We start from the raw sequence: 17,796 nt of genomic DNA, 5'->3' as shown, positions 1-17,796 counted from the left end.
GGCCTTGGAAACGTACTGCAAAAAATACAGACTGAAAAATCTACTCTATTTCATTTAGCAGCTATGATTTAACTCTCTCTCTTCATTTAAACTTTCATATTAAATACGTATCTGTTGTCTCAGGGGAAATTATACATTTGCCTGGACTTTCAATAGAAGAAAGTGACACACATTCCTAGGTCTAAGGACATGCAAAAGTAGGATTTAGTTAACATTAAACTGTAGTGCAATATCTGGATTTCATGGTACTTTCTTCCTGTGGTTACAGGATAAGTGATTTCTGAATTCAGCCCTACATTTGTAATTCTGATCCCATAGAAACTGTGCATGTTGCAGTTTCTCATGAATGACTGGAAGTCTGGACAATCAAAATATAGGAAAAGTTTGATGGAGATTTAGCCAAGACTGATATCTAAAGCTTATAAAAGGCTTTGACATGCTTGATGTTTAAGAGCATGTTACTGCTGTTGCTATGAAATGGGGTTCTTCTGGTTTTCGTGGCATAGGTGATGGCCCTGCACAAAGATGGAGGGCAGTATACTCAAATATGTGACTGTATAATTTCTCAGTTGACTAATATGTATACCAAATTCAAAGTCAGAAACATTAAGATATGCAACATGATGAAGCAGCCACTGGGCATGTCTATATGAGACATTTACTGCTCAGTACATTAATTAACTGTGCAGTAAATGTCTCAGCATCTACACATGTGCCTGTTAGGCTGGAATAAACTAATTTACTCTGTATCAGGATAGTACTTATGAATTGCACATGTAGAGACAGTTCATAACCTGTCTTTGAGGACAGGTACCCAATGTCCAAATTCTAAACCAGGCTCAGAGCTGAAGTGGAAGCACGTGGCGGGACTGTCCCCTCTATACATTTATCTGACTACCTTAGAAATAAGATGCATTTTCCATAAAGTACATGAACTTCTGAAAGGCAGCCCAATGGTCTCTCACTTTAACCACCCTGCCCCCATGCTGATGTCTGCAGGTCTGTTCTAAACCCATTACAAAAGTGACGTAATCAAAGATTAGTATAAACGATTATAAATATTGGCTTTTGTGAGAGTTACCAGAGGAAGACTTCCTCTAAAACAAAAAGGCAGTGCCAATTTAGTGACTTAACCCATGCTAAAATCTGGAGTATAAATCAAGAGGGTGTATGTACTGTGTTAGCAACAGTGAGAGCTCTGCTGTGGAGCTGAGCTAGGGGGAAAAAAACTAAGGCGATCTGATCTGAGGTTCTTTGATTTCCTAATATTTCTAAGTTTGATGTGATGTTAAAGGAAAATATATATTTAAAAAATATGCATTAAAGAAAAATATTATTTTTTTAGCTTCATTTTTATTTTTTTCATGAGGGAATCTCCAAAATCATAAAGAATATGGGGAAAAAAAAAAGGAATTCAGTCTTACCTTATCGTCAATATCACTCTCACTGTCACACTGCAAATTGGAGAAAGAGAACAAAAAAGCCTCATCAAATATTTGTATTTAGATAAATTTCTTGCATTATTATTTAAATTCTTTAGAATAAGCTGCTTAATATGTATTTGAATCGTCACAGAGAACACTAGTATTCTACATAGTAATATATTTTAAATGATCAACCTAAACAGAGATATAAAGACAAAGCAGATTGGTATTTTTAATAAATAATACAAATGATTGTTGAATTAGATATTTGCACAACATGGACTTTAAAACAAATGAAGCAAATGGTGATGCATTACAAGAACAACCAGATGTAACATGGTATCTCAACAAAATCTTAGCTTCTCATCATCCAAAATAGTGGAAGTGAACAGAAACAGTTGTGTTTTGCCTTTGACTTGATAAACACTTTGTTGTTTAATGCAAAAACTGGTGAAGGTGGCCAGAGTTCAGATTAGTAGTCCCCATAACGGTGATTGAAATAATTAGAAACATAATTAAATATTGCAGCTCTTTTCCCAAAATGAAAAGGAGTTTTATTGAGGCAGCTTTACAGTAAAAATCCCTTCCAGTCTCTGAAAATGGAATCTTCCATTTTCACAGCACAAGCAATGGCAAGATTGCGTGAGTTTTGAGTGCTTAAAAATGTCTGGTTCTCATTGGTTGGAGGTGAGAAAGATTTACAGTTGTAAGATGCAAATAAATTTCTTGGCAACCTCTATACACAGAACAAATGGCTAGCATGTGGTGGGGCATTCAACTGGAATTTTATTTCACCTTGAGTGGATATTGCAGCATACATTTGTCTAAACTGAAATCCGGCTGGGAGTCCAGATTTTGAAGCATCCTACTGGGATAAATGATTTAATAAGGTGAGAAAGTATAGGACAAAGATGGTGGGTGGCAAATATGGCAACTCATCAGTGAGAAATCTGCATGTGGGTTTTCATAATATAACCATATAACATAACAGATGGAAAATATTTGTTAGGTGATTTAATCCATCTCCCACTTTTGAATGAGGCAGAACATGTTGATTTATACCAAAAATTCATAGATTGTAAGGGCTGGAAGGGGCCTCGCAAGATCATCGGGTCCAGCCCCCCTGCACTAGGCAGGAAAGACAACTGGGGTCAGGTGACCCCAGCAAGGTGACCGTCCAGTCTTCTTTTGAAGATTTCCAGGGTAGGTGATTGCACCACCTTTGGAGGGAGCTTATTTCACAGTCTGGACACTAACTGTGAAGAAGTTTTTCCTAGTGTTAAGCCTGAAATGGTCTTCCAGGAGTTTGTGGCCATTACTCCCAATTTTCCCCACAGGTGCCCTGGGGTTGTTCACCAAGCCCTTGATGTATTCCCTTGATGTAGCGGTAAGCTGCTACCAAGTCCCTTCTCAGCCTTCTCTTTTTCAGGTGGAAGAGGCCCAGGTCCTTCATCTTTTCCTCGTATGGCTCGCCTTGCAAGCCTCTGATCATGCGGCTCTTCTCTGGACTCTCTCAACCTTTTCCACGTCCTTGTTGAAGTGTGGCACCCACACCTGGATGCAGTACTCCAGCTGCGGTCTCACCAATGCTGAGTAAAGTGGAAGAATTACTTCCCTGCTTTTGCTTGAGACGCATCGGTTGATGCATGCCAGAGTATTGTTTGCCCTGTTGGCTACAGCATCACACTGACGGCTCATGTTCATAATATGGTCTATTATTACCCCTAGGTCTCTTTTAGTTGCGGTGCTAGTTAGTTTGGTGCCACCAAACCTATAAGTATTTGGGCGATTGTTCGTCCCCGGATGGAGCACTTTACACTTCTCAATGATGAACTTCATCTGGTTCTGATACGCCCAACTTGTCAGCCTGTCTAGGTCTGCCTGTACCTGCAGCCTATCTTTGAGCGTGACCATGCTCCCCCATAACTTGGTGTTGTCCGTGAACTTGGCCAGCGAGCTCTTCACCCTAAACATCATAAAGTTCTGCTATGACACCCTTGTTTTTGGGCAGTTTGTTTTAGAACGTGCTTAATTTCTTCTTCCCTTTGACATGTGAAATGGTGGATCTCAAACACTACAGGGATCTTATGGTACTGTATTCTTTGATAAATAAGGAACACATGAAAAACATCAACCTTATGGAGGTGTCAGTCACAATTCCATATCAAAGGTTGTCTCAAATTTTCAGTCTAAGCCTTGGTTTCATCTAATCTGTTGCACTGATGTTTCTTTCTGAAATGTTGTTGTGGCTCTTTCTTGTGGTCAAGAAGTTCTGTGCTGTAAATGTAAACTATGCAGAGGGAATACTTTCCAAGTGAAAAACGACCCCCACCCCGTTTTTAAAAGTTATCCCAGGCTCTCCTGATTTTCAGCCACCTTTCACTGTGGAATGCAATGGCTCTAAACCAGAACGTACAATCAGTGTGTTTTGAAGAAAAATTAAAAATCTGATTCATGAAAGTTATTAATCTTTGTCACTGCTAAATGAATGTCTCTCTCTCAAACCATGTGTGCACTAGAAAAAGTTTTTCAGTAGACTTATAATGCAAAACTCTTCTAATGAAACCGTAATCTTTACTGGCAAAAGGACTATTTTGTCAGTAAAACTTTAAACTGGTTTCCAGAGTAAAATAAAGCTATGACAGCAAAAGTGCTTTAATCCCAGTATAAGCACATCTACACTAGGGCATTTGCTGGCATAGGATGTTGGAAAAATCACCCACCTAAGCAAAACTTTGCATAAATGTGTGCTTAGTGATGTTCCTCACAGAGGTTTATGCATGTATCATCAACAATGAAAATACACGGACCCTGAAAATACAAGGGCCCTTGTGGAGCTGAGGGTAGATGAGTCCTGGACAAGTCCTATGGACACATCTGACTGAAACGTGGATTAACTCTTAGTTCCGGAGTACTTTAGTACTTACAGCTTTGTGTGCAGACATGGAAGAGACGTGAGCCACTTTTCTTAAACGTAAATGATTCAACAGGATCAAATGCTACCAAGCTTTTGAGGATATCTTGGCAAACGAGCTTATCCCCATTAGCCCACCAACTTTCACTTCTAAGCTGCTTCTATTTTAGTAAAGAAAGGCCCCACACCAACACTTTGCTAAAGCCTTTAAGGGGCATGTACTCAGTTAACTTCTCAGTGTTAAATACAATACATGTTTTACTAATGGCTATCAATACTGCAAGAATGAAGATTGAAAATTTTTGTGGTGCTGCAACAGCTGCACATCTTTTCACTCAAATTCTGGCAAGAAGCAACGCCAAAACTGCAACAGATGCAAAGCGGAATGATTCTGTTCCTTTCAAGGGCTGCACCTGTAGTGCTAAATGCCATCAGCTAGGTTGTAATGCATTTGTACAACTCCAAATACCAGATTGTTTCAGAAATGCTAAACACATAGGGCCTACCTGTTGATTTGGAGCCGTGAGTTTCCAAAATGGTTGAAATTACCAGTTACAACAGGTTTATGAGAGTGCATTTTATGTATTTTTCAACCTATATTCCTCCCTAGCTCTTCCAGACACAGTGGGGCTCATCCTTCGCTGAAGAAAACCATCAAAGATCCATACAGCTATGACAATTTACATGAGCTGAAGATTTCTCCCAACACTTTTATATTCAAGCAGAGAATGAGGAGGCCCAAATCTGGCTTCTTACTCACTTCTATTTCTGCCTACGCTACCTAGCTAGCGCATCAGCTCCCCGAAGCATTACCACCTTACACGACAATGTCTAGAAACCGCAGAAAACCAAACTGAATTGGACCAGTTTCATGTTAAAACAGTGGGCCTGCCAGGGAGTGCTTTGCTGAACAGAGACCTAAGAACTGTCAAGGCCAGTGCTGTTTTCTACTTAGAAGCTGCTGCTTTTCAGCACATTCAAACTTCACCAAAAGAGATGAGACCTTTGTGGAGACAGGCACTTAGCAAATACTTCCCAACATGCCGTACTTGTCTATTGTGAAAGATTTTTGCTTACTTTGCTGAGCTTTAAGCAAAGCATTAAACAAACAAATTAAAAGAGGTTCTTGTCGCTTCTGGAGACTTGAGTTCCCAATTCATGCTTTAAAGTCAAAATCAAAAATGATTTTGTTAAGACTCTCAACCCTCTCAGATACCTGCTGATTTCATAAAGACCCACATTATCAAGTTGTGTGCTATTAGCAATCTCTCCTTTAGAGAGATCCAGGACTGGAACAGAAGGGTCACTGGCACTCGAGGGTTGAGATGTGTTGGCAGCCAGCTCTGTTTAGGTGAAGCTTCACCAAACACCTACTTGCATTTATGCCTGGCACAAGACAGCACTGACAAAGCAACACATTTATCAGAAAGCTTATGGGTAAAAAAAAAGGAAAGGGGGATGCAATCAGGACAGAAAGATAATTACTATTTCTGTAAATACCCTATTAAAGGACTAGGAGCCTTTCATCGCCAACTGAGAAGCTGAAATTCAGCCTAGGTCAGTAGTCTGCAATAAATCTACGATTCTAGTCCAGTTCCTGTTGTGGGAGGTATCACAGTTTGTGGTGTCAGCATGGATCAAACAGACCATGAAAGCAGAAGGATCCTTTCATTCTTCGGACACTGTCTACAGTCTGCTTCAGTTATAATTTTAACCATTGACAATTACATTCGTAGATTTTAAAATAATCACTGGTATGATTATTTACTCTGATCTCTTGTGTAATACAGGCGAGAAAATTTCACTCTGTGGTTCCTGCAATGAACCCAAAGGCCTGGGAGCAAACAGGAGCATGTCTTTTCAAAAGACGCCTGCTGCTGATTTAAGGACTCCCAGTAATGGATAAATGACTCAGCAGCTACAATGGTGGCAGCAGCTGGCTGTGTCTACTCATCTGCTCTTACTGGTGCTAGCCCTGGTACAGACTGAGGAGTGGTGAAGGGTGGTTGTATTGTAGTCATCCTATGTTGTACTGGCTTTAAAGATACATTTCGTGATCTTTCAAGCTGCCAACCTAGCACCTTATAATAACTTAAAAGTAACTCCTTAAATGTAATAAAATAATTTCAAGGAAGTCTTGTTTATAAATTCTGTATCTGGGATTTATAATATTTTTAAAATATGAATCCCTGGAGTTACTTAGCCAAAAGAGCTCTGATGTGGTGATTTATGCAAAATGCTAATCAATGAAAATGCAAGGAAAATTTAATTTACAATTTTTCCAAAATATGCCTCATAGCTCATATATGTTTGCCTACTAGTTAGGATGAGATAGTTCTTGGCATAACAATGGAGTAGTCAGCGTTTCTAAACATGGGAATTATGCGTTTAAAAGCAGATTTAAAAAAATCCTTTTAGACTGTTAATAATCATTATTACCCAAATCTAAGGTGATTTTAGGAGTTTGCAAATAACATTGGCTTTTAAAAATTCAAGGCTGTCTTTGCACCTACTACAGGCAATGTATGGTGAAAAAAAGGAAAAGGCACTGTAAAAAACCTTTAAAAGGTCTTATCTGTGCTTTAAAGGGAAAATGCTTGCTCAATACAGATTTGACCTCTCAAAACTCACATAGCCATAATGAGTATAAAAATCCATTACAGATGGCTTGCATTACTAAAAGGTGCAGAATTGCCTTATTTCGATGCCTAATTTTGCTTTGTGCCGATATACAACTTTGCCTCATGTAGATAAGTGAAAGCTGTAAAAAGCAAGTGAACCATCAAATCTCCACACTAAATTTTATAAACAGACATACAAATGAGGCAAACATCTGCTATCGGAGGATACGTTTTCCCAAATCAGAATTTGAAAGTAGTCTGCAATTAATTGTTTTTAAAACGAAAAGGAGAGCAAAGATTTCGGTTCCAATTTAGTTTACATCTTCCTTAGTTTAATTGTGGCAGCTACAGCCTTGAAAACCGAAGAGGCCGGTGGGGCTCCGTGGGGATGCAGATCCAGCTGTAAACAGAATTCCATGTAGGCAAGGAGTCATGGACCCAATTGCAAGATGTGGGCTTTACACTGGGTACTTTGGACCGCCACACAATATCATATTTCACCGTCTTAAAGACTAGATGAGACGCTCTAGATTCCTTTTCCCCCCTCTTCCAATTCTGAAAAGTCTACCTAGCCTTTACTCGCATGAGTAGCCCCACTACATGCGTACATTTTATTCACAGGAGTAGCCCTACTGACTTCATTAGGGCTATTTAAATTGGCCAAAGGACAAGTCTTCAGTTCTTGTGGAAATGGGGCCTTGATCTCTGTGATTTTATGAGGAAAGAAACCCAGTGCCCTACATACATTAACCTTTGAATGAAAGCCGCTAATAGATCTAAAAGGGTGCGAGAACATTTGAGAAAGAAAGGAGGAATACATCATTATCTTTGTGATTTAGACTGCTGATCAATACATTGCACCCTGGAAAATGGAGAGTGTGAAACCAGCTCAAACTGATTGCCCTTCCTCTCCAACCCATTCCCAAGGAAAATCAATGGTCAGATCCAGTAAAAAGCTGAGCTACAGAATTCATTCAGGGGTTTGTTTGGCTTTTTTTTTAAAAAGACTTACTTTCATGTACACATAAAGAAACAGGAACTCTCAGGCTGCAAAACATGCAAGAGTAACAAAGAAGCAACTATACAACTAAAGCAAGTCTGCCTGGAGAAATGCATAAAAAACAAAACCAGCGTTGACCCCTCCCTCCAAAAAGGGGGAAAAAAAAGGTCAGTTTAGTTTCTGTGGTAACATGTTTAAGTACCTTTACACCTCTTTTTCTCCCTGGCTCAGTTATAAAGGAAAGGCCTTGGGTCAATAAAGAAAGACTGAAGCTAATGTTTTGTATAGTGAGGAGGTTTAAATGAATGAATAATAGGAGAAACTTCAAATTAACCTACAGGATTCTCAGGGAGCTCTAGAGAAAGACTTTGGGATTATGGGAGGGGTTTCTGTGCTACGTTCAAAAGAACCAGCAAACTAAGGCTAAGGTGGTACAAGCCGCACAACCAGTTTCCACGCAGACTTTGCTAAGGAATGTCAACTGTGGAAGAACCGGAAAAAAAACCCCCCAGAAAACCTCCACGGCTTCACCTCCCACACAGCTGTTGTCAAAGGGACAAAAACCCTTGTCAAAATACAAAGTTAAAGAAATGTAAAGAATGGCAACTGTTGACAGCGATGGGGGCTCATTGAAAGACAAAGGCTTCAATTACCTGGATTTTCCTAAAGGCCTGTTAACACTCCAGGTCTATAAGCAAAACTGTAAACAGCCCATTGTACTGTGTTCATAAAGGCTTGTAAAAGGATTATTCACTGAGTTGTGCCAACTGCCTCTTAATTCCCCCAAGAATGTTTGCAAAGCAGGCCCTAATTGCCCCACATTTTGTAAACAGTTCCCTGCAATGACAGGTTCAAGGCAGCACCCTTTGTGCTAGGGAAAGTTAGCTAAAAAATAAAAATATGGGTGGAATCAACTCATTCTGTCACAGAGAAGCCATGTGTGATCCTTTTCTTCCCACCCAAATGAAGACAGCTGAGAGCTCTTTAGGCTATGGAGGAATGAGATTAAAATGTCACCACATTCAAGGACTGCTGGGAAGAGATTGCAAAAGAAATGGTTTGATCAATAAAGAAAGAAGACTTGGTCAGGATCCCACTCGCTGCAATGGTGAAAGAGCAGGTTCAGAATGAAGACAACATTAAACTGGAGGAAATGTGTGTTGGTTTTCTTTTCTCCACACATTCCCTACTCACTGTGCCCTCCTAATAGTGTCTACTCCCCCATTATCTTGCATAGAGTCTGAACAATCAGACTTTATCAATAAAAAGGCCTTTAAGAAAATGTGAAATACCTCAGCCAGTACATCAAATGTCCTCATGGAAACTAGTACACCCCTGAAACATGGAAGATGCCGAATTCCAGCCGATTTTGGATTTTAAACTTCATTGCAGAACTACAAGGAAGTTTTTTTGCCTCCCTACCTACCATCTAACCCCTTCAGGGAAGGAATTCTACCTGATCAACACATCAAAGAGCTACTCAGCACAGCTCACAGAGACACTCCCATGGACCCAGAGGGACAGACTTCCATCTTCAGCTCCCTCTGTGCAAAAATGAAGTTTATTTCTGACCTATGGGGACCTTTTACCACCTTGTACCATCTACACTTTTCCCAGAGCCCGACGAAGGGACTTTGATTCCTGAAAGCTTGCAGAAAAGGACAATTTTCTTGCCATTTTCCAGTTGGTCTAATAAAAGGTAACATTTTGGAACCAAGAGTTCTAGTTTTTTTGTATGTCTCATGGAAACTAGGCAGACAAGATTCTTTGGGTAAATGTGATATCTTTTATTAGACCAACTAAATATTTTTTAGAACAATCCCCAACTCACGGAAAGTATGATGATCTAACTGAACAACCACAATGTTTTAGAACAAACATGAGAAAAAGACATTACAAGATGGAAACACCCAATCATCAGTGGGAGAACGTTTTATACAAAATATCCACTCCATGTAATTTCAGTCCTTGTCTTCACTGCCCTTCCCGGGAATCCTACAACATGCCTTCAGAAGACAGGTGAGAGAACAAAAATTCGTAACTTTACGAGACATGGACTTAACAGAAACATTGGTTTTATCGCTCATTAAAATCTACTTGCTCCCTCCCTGTGCTTCCCAAGTCATAATGGCCCTTTTCCCTTTGGAAGGGTCTTATTCTTTTACTCAAGAAACTGAATCACCAACAAGCCAAGCCCCAAGGGAGGACATGTGATATGAAGAACAGATGGTGGGAAGACAAGGCAAAGGCAATTCAACATCTTGCTGATGTCCATGGTACGTTTGGTTTTTTCAGTGTCACTAAAGCCATCTATGGTTTGAGCATTCAGAGAACAACCACCTTGAGACCTAAAGATGGAGGAGACCTGATCAAGGAAAGGGAAGCCATCTACACCCACTGGAAGGAGCATTTTGAAGACCTTTTCAACTGAGACTGTTGTCAATGAGCATGTTCTCAATTCCATCCTGCAACATGCAGCTGACTGCGCTAGGTTGACTCAGTTCCATTGACTACCACTCTCTGGGTCCAACCACAGAGCCAGTTCTCCAGCCATTGGACCACAAGATTGCTGAGGCCACAGTTACCCAATTTTACCATGAGGACATCATGGGAGACCAAGTCAGAGGCTTTTTTGAAATCTAAATATATGACATCAACCTCTTCTCCTTTGTCCAGGTGATGCGTCACCTGGTTATAGAAGGAAATGAGTTTTGTCAGGCAAGACCTACCTGCAACAAAGCCATACTGGCCATCTCAGAATGTTGCCTTCCATTAGCCTGATATTGATGGTTTCTTTGATGATTTTTTCCAAGATCTTTCCAGGGATTGAGGTCAAACTGATTGGCCTGTAGTTCCTTGGATCTTCCTTTCTTCCTTTCTTGAAGCTAGGCACCACAAATGGCCCAGTTCCAATCTTCTGGAACCTCTCCTGAGCACCACGAGTTCTCAGGTATCCTTGCCATTGGTCATGCTATGATGTCAGCCAACTCTTTTAGCACTTTTGGGTGCATTTCATTCCACTCTTCTCAATATTCCTTATTGCAATGCTACATCTGACCCTCAACAAGCTTCCCGTCAGAGTGGAGCTAAACGACCGAATGGATGACAAACTGTTTAATCTCAGTCCACCCCAAGCCAAAACTAAGATCACCACAATCTCAATCATCAAGTTCCAGTATGCTGATGATGCTGTAATCTGTGTTCACTAAGAAGCAGGCCTTTAGGCAATTGTGAACATCTTACCAAGGCATACAAGAAAATGGGACTGAGGCTTAACTTTCAGGAGACTAACATCATCCATCAACAAGCTCTTAATGAGCAGTCCCCAACTCCGGTAATTCAGATTTATGGTGAGATTCTAGAGAACGTTGAGTATTTCCTGTACCTTGGAAGATATCTGTTGCAGAAGGCTGACATCAATGAAGAAATCTAGCATTGACTCAGATGTGCGAGTGCAGCCTTTGTAAGCCTGAAGCAGCTGTTCAAAGGTTGGAGTTAATCTGTTAACTGGAGACACCAGTGATTTTAAAGATAGATGAGGAGTTGGGTCAGTAGTGAAGTGGTTTGCTGTAATATTTGCCTCATAGAAATCAACTTGATAGAACTGAAGAAGGAACTATAGCTATTCAGTATCAAGAACAAGCACACACACTGATAAGGCCTCATTTTTGGTTGCTACTGGCTATGCAGACTGGCATTAGCTCCATTCTGCAGTGAACTGAAAATAAACTTTTAGCCTTCCCCCATGCCCAGTAGGCATAACTAGAAACAGAGAGAATATGAACTTTGCTTGCAGTGGATACAGATGACATTTAAGCAGCAATTAGATGGCTCCAATAAGAAAATATAATTAGATATTTAGAGGTGAGCTGCACAAGAACTGAAGCCAGGTCTCCACTATAATCTTCTGCTGGTGTAGCTATTTGCAGGTATGTGAAGAAGTGAGAGCCTGACTGATAGTTATAGAGATCCTATAAGAAGCTACATTAGACAAAATGGATAAAAAGTTCCATATCCATTATGACAACCCAAAATAATCAAGAATCAAGCAAAATTAAAGTACCTAAAATCATGACATTTTAAAAATATTTTTTGCATTCTTTTGATATGCCTCTATTTTTTGTTTCCAATTTTTCACACTTCTTTCCATAGCTGTGAGGATGACAAACTTATTTGCTTTTTAAAATGGAACCTGCGGTTCTTGTATAATTGTATGACTCCGGGAATTGGAGCTTTAAGGAAAAGACAACAGCAAAAACTGCAGGATGGGCAATAAAATTAAGAGTAGTTAATTTTAGCACTGAAATGTTACCTCAGTAGTCATACGAACAAGAAAAATCTTCCTCCAAGAACAGCCCCTTATCTGAGACTGGGTTATGTCCCCAGTCTGCACTAGTAATGTGAAGGCACTTCATTTTCAAATCCCGTGCTCCCTGCTCCACTGAAACACTGTTTCAGATTTGTATTCTGGGAGCCCATAGGAACCCCAGTCGTGGATTAGGATCCCATCAGTCTAAGGAACATGGACTTTTTGGGTCCCTGCCCCAACCAGCTTACAATTAAGGGTTTAATTCACAAGCAAATATGTATGCAAATACAAAAGGCACCCAACACAGCAGTCACATGAGTTATACAGTACCCGAAGCAGTGATCTAGACATTTAGAAGGCATGTGAGAAGACAGGGCCCAGCCTGAAAACGTATGCAGTCTAACTGAGCGGTCCCAAACTTCTGCTGGACCATAAAGAACAATACTAAAAACGAATACGGCATTGTGAGGCAACACCATACTTTGTCCTTTCTGTCAACCACATTTTTAGCATGAAACTTTTTGTGGCAGCAGCCAGAAAGTTGGAAGGTCTCACAGGTAACATGTTTCTGTGAGCCATGGATAGCGGACAAGCGATGTCACTAGATTGCCTACAAATAAAATGAAGTAGGTGGAGTTAAGAGAGAAGAAAGACTACCAGGAAGAAGGTAGATCACGTATCTTTTCCATAAAACATGTACCAAACAGGCTGCAAATATCACAGTTGTAGACACTCACATTATTCACACGCCCACACGTATGGTAAAAGATGGTCACATTACTGTGCTGTTATTTGCAATCACAGTTTGTTAAATCGTTGCCTTTTAACAAGAAGCTTGCTGGAAGCATCAGGCTTCAAATGCGCTATTGTTTGAAGGAAACAGTAGGGTAATCATGTCTTTTTAAGATCTTCCTTTTGCCCCACTCCATTGCCACAACCCCCTTCTAAAATAATTTCTCCAGAGCTGCGGGGAGATGCTTGTAGCAATAGTTATGTGAGTGTGTGTGCACCCATGCATGTGCAGCAATAGTTACGTGAGTGTGTGCACCCATGCATGTGCAGCAATAGTTACGTGAGTGTGTGCACCCATGCATGTGCAGCAATAGTTACGTCCGTGTGCTTGTGTGTGCATGCACGCGTGTAGCAAGTTATGTGCATGTGTGTGCGCACACATGCACGCGTGTGTAGCAACAGTTATGTGCATGTGTGTGTGCATGCATGTGTGTGTGTAGCAATAGTTGTGTGTGCTTGCGCACACGCGTGTAGCAATAGTTATGTGCATGTGTGTGCACGCATGTGCGTGTGTGTAGCAATAGTTATGTGCGTGTGCTTGTGTGCGCACGCGTGTGGCAATAGTTATGTGTGTGTGCTTGTGTGCGCACGCGTGTGTAGCAATAGTTATGTGCGTGTGTGTGCACACATGTGCATGTGTGTGCGTGCGGCAATAGTTATGTGCGTGTGCTTGTGTGCGCGCGTGCGTGCCTGGCAGGGGAGGGGTGCTCTTTCCTATTAAGTCTGGCAACAGATTCGTGTCTGCAGGGGCTTGCTTAAGATGATAGGAAGAGAGAGTTTTATCATGAGCCAAGCTGACAGAAAAGCCTGCTAATGGGACTTGAGGCATACACAAGAAAGAGAGTGCCAAAACATTAAGCTACCGCCAAGTGTCAGAGGGCCACTGATTTATTGCTGCAATTTTGCCACTGTGTCCTTTATAAGGTCCCACAAGTCCTTCCTGCTGGCAAGAAACCGTGAGCTGCTGCAGCTGAGGGAGCAGTCGAGATCCGCAGCGCAGAACTGGCCAAGAGGAAGGGGGCGGGGCGGGGAGGGAAGAGGAAGGAAATCGAATGTTGACTTGAACTTGCCCCAGGCAGAAGAGAGTCCTCTTAGCTCCACTGGCTCCTTGACAGTTTGATGAAATGAGTCAGGGCCTCCCTATGGCTAGACCCACTCAGGCTTCCCGGTACTGGGGTAGAGCTGCAAGAAACAGATTGAGCCTCGGGGCAGCCATTTTTTTCCCCTTCTCTTCTCAGCATTTGGCTGGGGGAGGGGGGGTTATGAGCACTACAGATGTATATGCTGAGCCTTTGTCTATGTGCGTATGGGGAAGGGGGAAAAAAAAAAGAACAGCAAGAGAGTATTAGCAGTGGCAGCCAAGAATAGCCCCGAGCACTATAACTAATTTTGAGAGGCAATGATGCATCGGATGGTCTATGTGCTGCTTGGGCTGAGGGGCCCCTGTTGTGAAGCGGCAATCAAGAGGACATTTTGTTAAGTGACCAACAGCTGTCATCTGCAAGCTGAAAGAAGGGAAGGAAGGAAGGGGGGGAGGATCGAGCATTTGTACCTTGGAGGCAGAGAACATTAATCCACCAATCTGCCTCCACTTTAACTCTAAAAATGCTCGGTGCCACCAAAGGAGCCCAACTCCACTCCATCACCCGTCCTGAGAAATGGATTCCCCTCGCCCGGCGTCTGGCAGGCAGCGCCAGCTTTGTTACCTAGGCAGGACAAGGAACCAACGCCAAAAATACTGTTTCAGTCTCTTTTCATTCCGCAAAATTGAGTTGATCTGCTGCAGCCTAGGGTCAATCCCTTAAAGACTGCTTTTTTTTCCCCCCTTCCCTTTTCCTTAGCATTCATAAATTAATCAGGAGGACCCTGACTAAGTCATTTCATGCTGTACAACATAAAAGAAAGTCCCCTGATGATCCCTGCTAGGATCTATTAAAAGGAGGGGGGGAGGGAGGGGAAAGAGGGGAGAAAAGGAGGGGAAGAAGGGAAAGAAATCTCAACCTTTTTGATTTTTTAGGATAAAAGCTGGAGGACTTTGTTACAAATTCTAGCCTACATCAAAACACCTTAAATAATTCAAAGAACATGTTAAAGGGAAGAAACTGAATGTTGCTCTGATGTTCAGTTGCTGCAACGCAGAATATTACCCAAAACAGCACAGCCTGTTAAGGGAAAGAGCAGCCTTGAGCATTTCAGTTCTTTAGAAAAATGTCAGAACCTGTAAAAATCATAATTTCCAACAACTTTTTTTTTTGTGTGTGTGCATGATATAAACTCAGCGAGACTGAAATGTAGGTTTCTGACAAGCTGTTAACAAGACAACTTTAGAAATCTGTCTGGAGCTCTCAGGGAGATGGGCTGCCATTTCACTGCTCCGAAGAAGTTCATGACATGACAAGCAAAAATCAGGGAACAGAGACCTAAAAACCACGGTGTAATTTTCATTTGCTTCTGTCGTGAAAGAATTCAGGCAGAAATATTAGAAGGCTGTACAACTAAAAAAGCCAGCAACTGGAAAATCATTGCTGGGGTTTGACAAGCACATCTTTTATGCCGAAAATGGCTTCTTTCTTTCTTTTTTTTTCCTGGCAGGAAAGCATATTTTTTTAAATGAGATAATCTCACATTATTATATGAGATCCACAAGGATTCTAAGCGCTGCCTAATTTTTAAACTAGATCTAAAAATGACCCAGTTCATGTGATAATGCATCTGCCTTCAGGTAAATACAAAAGCCACCAGATTCCTGGAATGGTTTTGCACAAAATATTTTTCATTAGGAAAACTGGTGCCACTTTTTTTTTTTTTTTTTTTTTATAATGGCACATTTCAGATTTTCTCTCACCAGAGGGAACTGAAAGGAAAACGGCTATAGGAGAAGGGTGTTTAATGAAAGCCCTGATTTAAGAAAAGAAAATCAAACAGTTGCCCACATTGTACTGAAGAGCATCTTTCTAGCAGGCTACCCAAGTAAGAATCACAAAATAAGGAACTGCGTCCCAGAGGTTTTAGGTGGTTCGCCAGACGCTAACCTCAGGCCTTCCAACGCCTCCTATACAAATTCTCCCTGACAGTTGGAGGGGGTCAAGACTTTCTTTTCCACAATCCTTCCAGACTGCTGCATAAGCAGGCACAAAAATAAAATCTGTGTTCATGAAAAAGGAAGCCAAAAATGGGACGCTGCCCCCAAATCTTTTTGTATGCAAAACTGATGACATGGAAGTATTTCCTTGCACTATCTTGTTTGTCGCTGTGAGAACACCAACAGATGCAGAAGATGCTTTACTTTCTGTTTTCCTTAATTCAACTTTTCTGGTACTTATGAGGTTTTAAAAAGGCATCATCTTTGCTAGCTGATCACTGTTTAACAGTGGTGTTACAGGGATGGAGTTAGCTTACCTGCTGAGGTTCCAGTCTAGCCTCAGGTAAAGCACTTGGATATTATTGCCACGGACGCTTTAGGAAATTATAAGGCAGTTACACTTGCCAAACTTCATGGGTAATTTCAGCCTCCCCAGGCAGGAATACAGACCGCAGGATTCAGTAGGTTATCTTCACCTTTCACGTCTAGGACTATAGGACTGGTATCAGTGGGGTACCTTAGTTTAACTAAGGCCAGAATTTGGCCAACTTTGCAAAAGCCAGGCAAATAATGAACTGAAGCTTTTCACCCCTTCCTCTTTCAATTCTTTTTCACACAGCTCTGTGGTGCAATCCTAAGTCTTCTTTTGGGTAATTGAAAGGACAGTGCACACAAAGTTGAATGGCTGACATTGCATTTCACCAATTTGCAACACGGAGGGAACTCTGACAAGAAAAGAAGTCTAGTTTGCCCCGCTTCAGAGGCAATGACAAGTTCTTTTCATTCTCCACTTACTATGGCATTGTGTGGCCTGTCACTCATTTTCTTTTCATTAGGCAGACACTTTGGGAGACATTACAGTTTCAGTGCTGTACATGGGCTTTCACTGGGAAGGCAGGAAAACATCCATTACTTTTTATTTTTTTTAATTCCCGAGCTTTGAACTCTCCCTATCCCCAAGTTCCTCTGACAGGTTCCTCACTTTACTCCCTTTCTGATCAACCTACTGGCTTGGGACTATTCCTGAGGTCCTCCCTCACCTAGTGTTTCAGGCAGTGGCTCCATTATTCCCATGCTACAAGATGGTTCCTTAATAGAGAAAGAATTTCCCAACTACTATTGACTGGTGCATCATCCCAGCCTACCTGCTGGGGTGCAGTGCATACAATACAAAACAATTTTCTCAATTATTGCCCAGATGTTAACATAAAGCAACTCTAGCCCTTGCCAAAATCAAGACATGGAAACAGTGACTGGTCAAACAGGAAAAAAAACAACCCCAATCCTTAAAGGAAACTATTTATAAGAGTAAGTAACGTGTCCCTACTGTGATTTGGGTATATAGGCCTTACATAAAAGTAAAAAGGGCAGTCAGGGTTGATTTGGATTTAGCCAAAGGTTGCTACATCACACAGTATTGAAATCTGTCATCTGAACCATTGTTATCAGTCCAGAAATGTCTATCTTACTGTAAACATCATTTTCTTTCCTACTTTGCCTCATTTAGTCCAGAAGTAGATGTAAATGCTATGTCACAATAGGGGGAGAAAAACAAGTGTAAAGCACTCAAACACTAAGAAATAATAAGGGTTTGTTAAATATGCCCCTGCTCTGACTGGAATATATTTAGATATTCTTAGCTCTCTTACTCTAT

At 41.2% G+C, this 17,796-nt stretch overlaps 1 protein-coding gene across 12 annotated transcripts in view; it reads right to left on the bottom strand.

Moving 5' to 3' along the window:
* The window catches only part of FBRSL1 (fibrosin like 1), a 677,688-nt gene that overhangs the window by 215,852 nt on the left and 444,040 nt on the right, over positions 1 to 17,796 (bottom strand). For all 12 annotated transcript variants that reach the window (XM_014598480.3, XM_014598485.3, XM_014598481.3 and 9 more), the window contains one exon: positions 1,425 to 1,454. In XM_014598480.3, the coding sequence (XP_014453966.1) occupies positions 1,425 to 1,454 (30 nt within the window). The remainder of the gene's footprint in view (positions 1 to 1,424; positions 1,455 to 17,796) is intronic.

This window comes from Alligator mississippiensis, chromosome 10 (assembly GCF_030867095.1).
Source record: "Alligator mississippiensis isolate rAllMis1 chromosome 10, rAllMis1, whole genome shotgun sequence".
NCBI lineage: Eukaryota > Metazoa > Chordata > Crocodylia > Alligatoridae > Alligator > Alligator mississippiensis.
The sequence above is the reverse complement of the archived record's forward strand: the minus strand, read 5'-3'. Positions and strand labels throughout refer to the sequence as shown.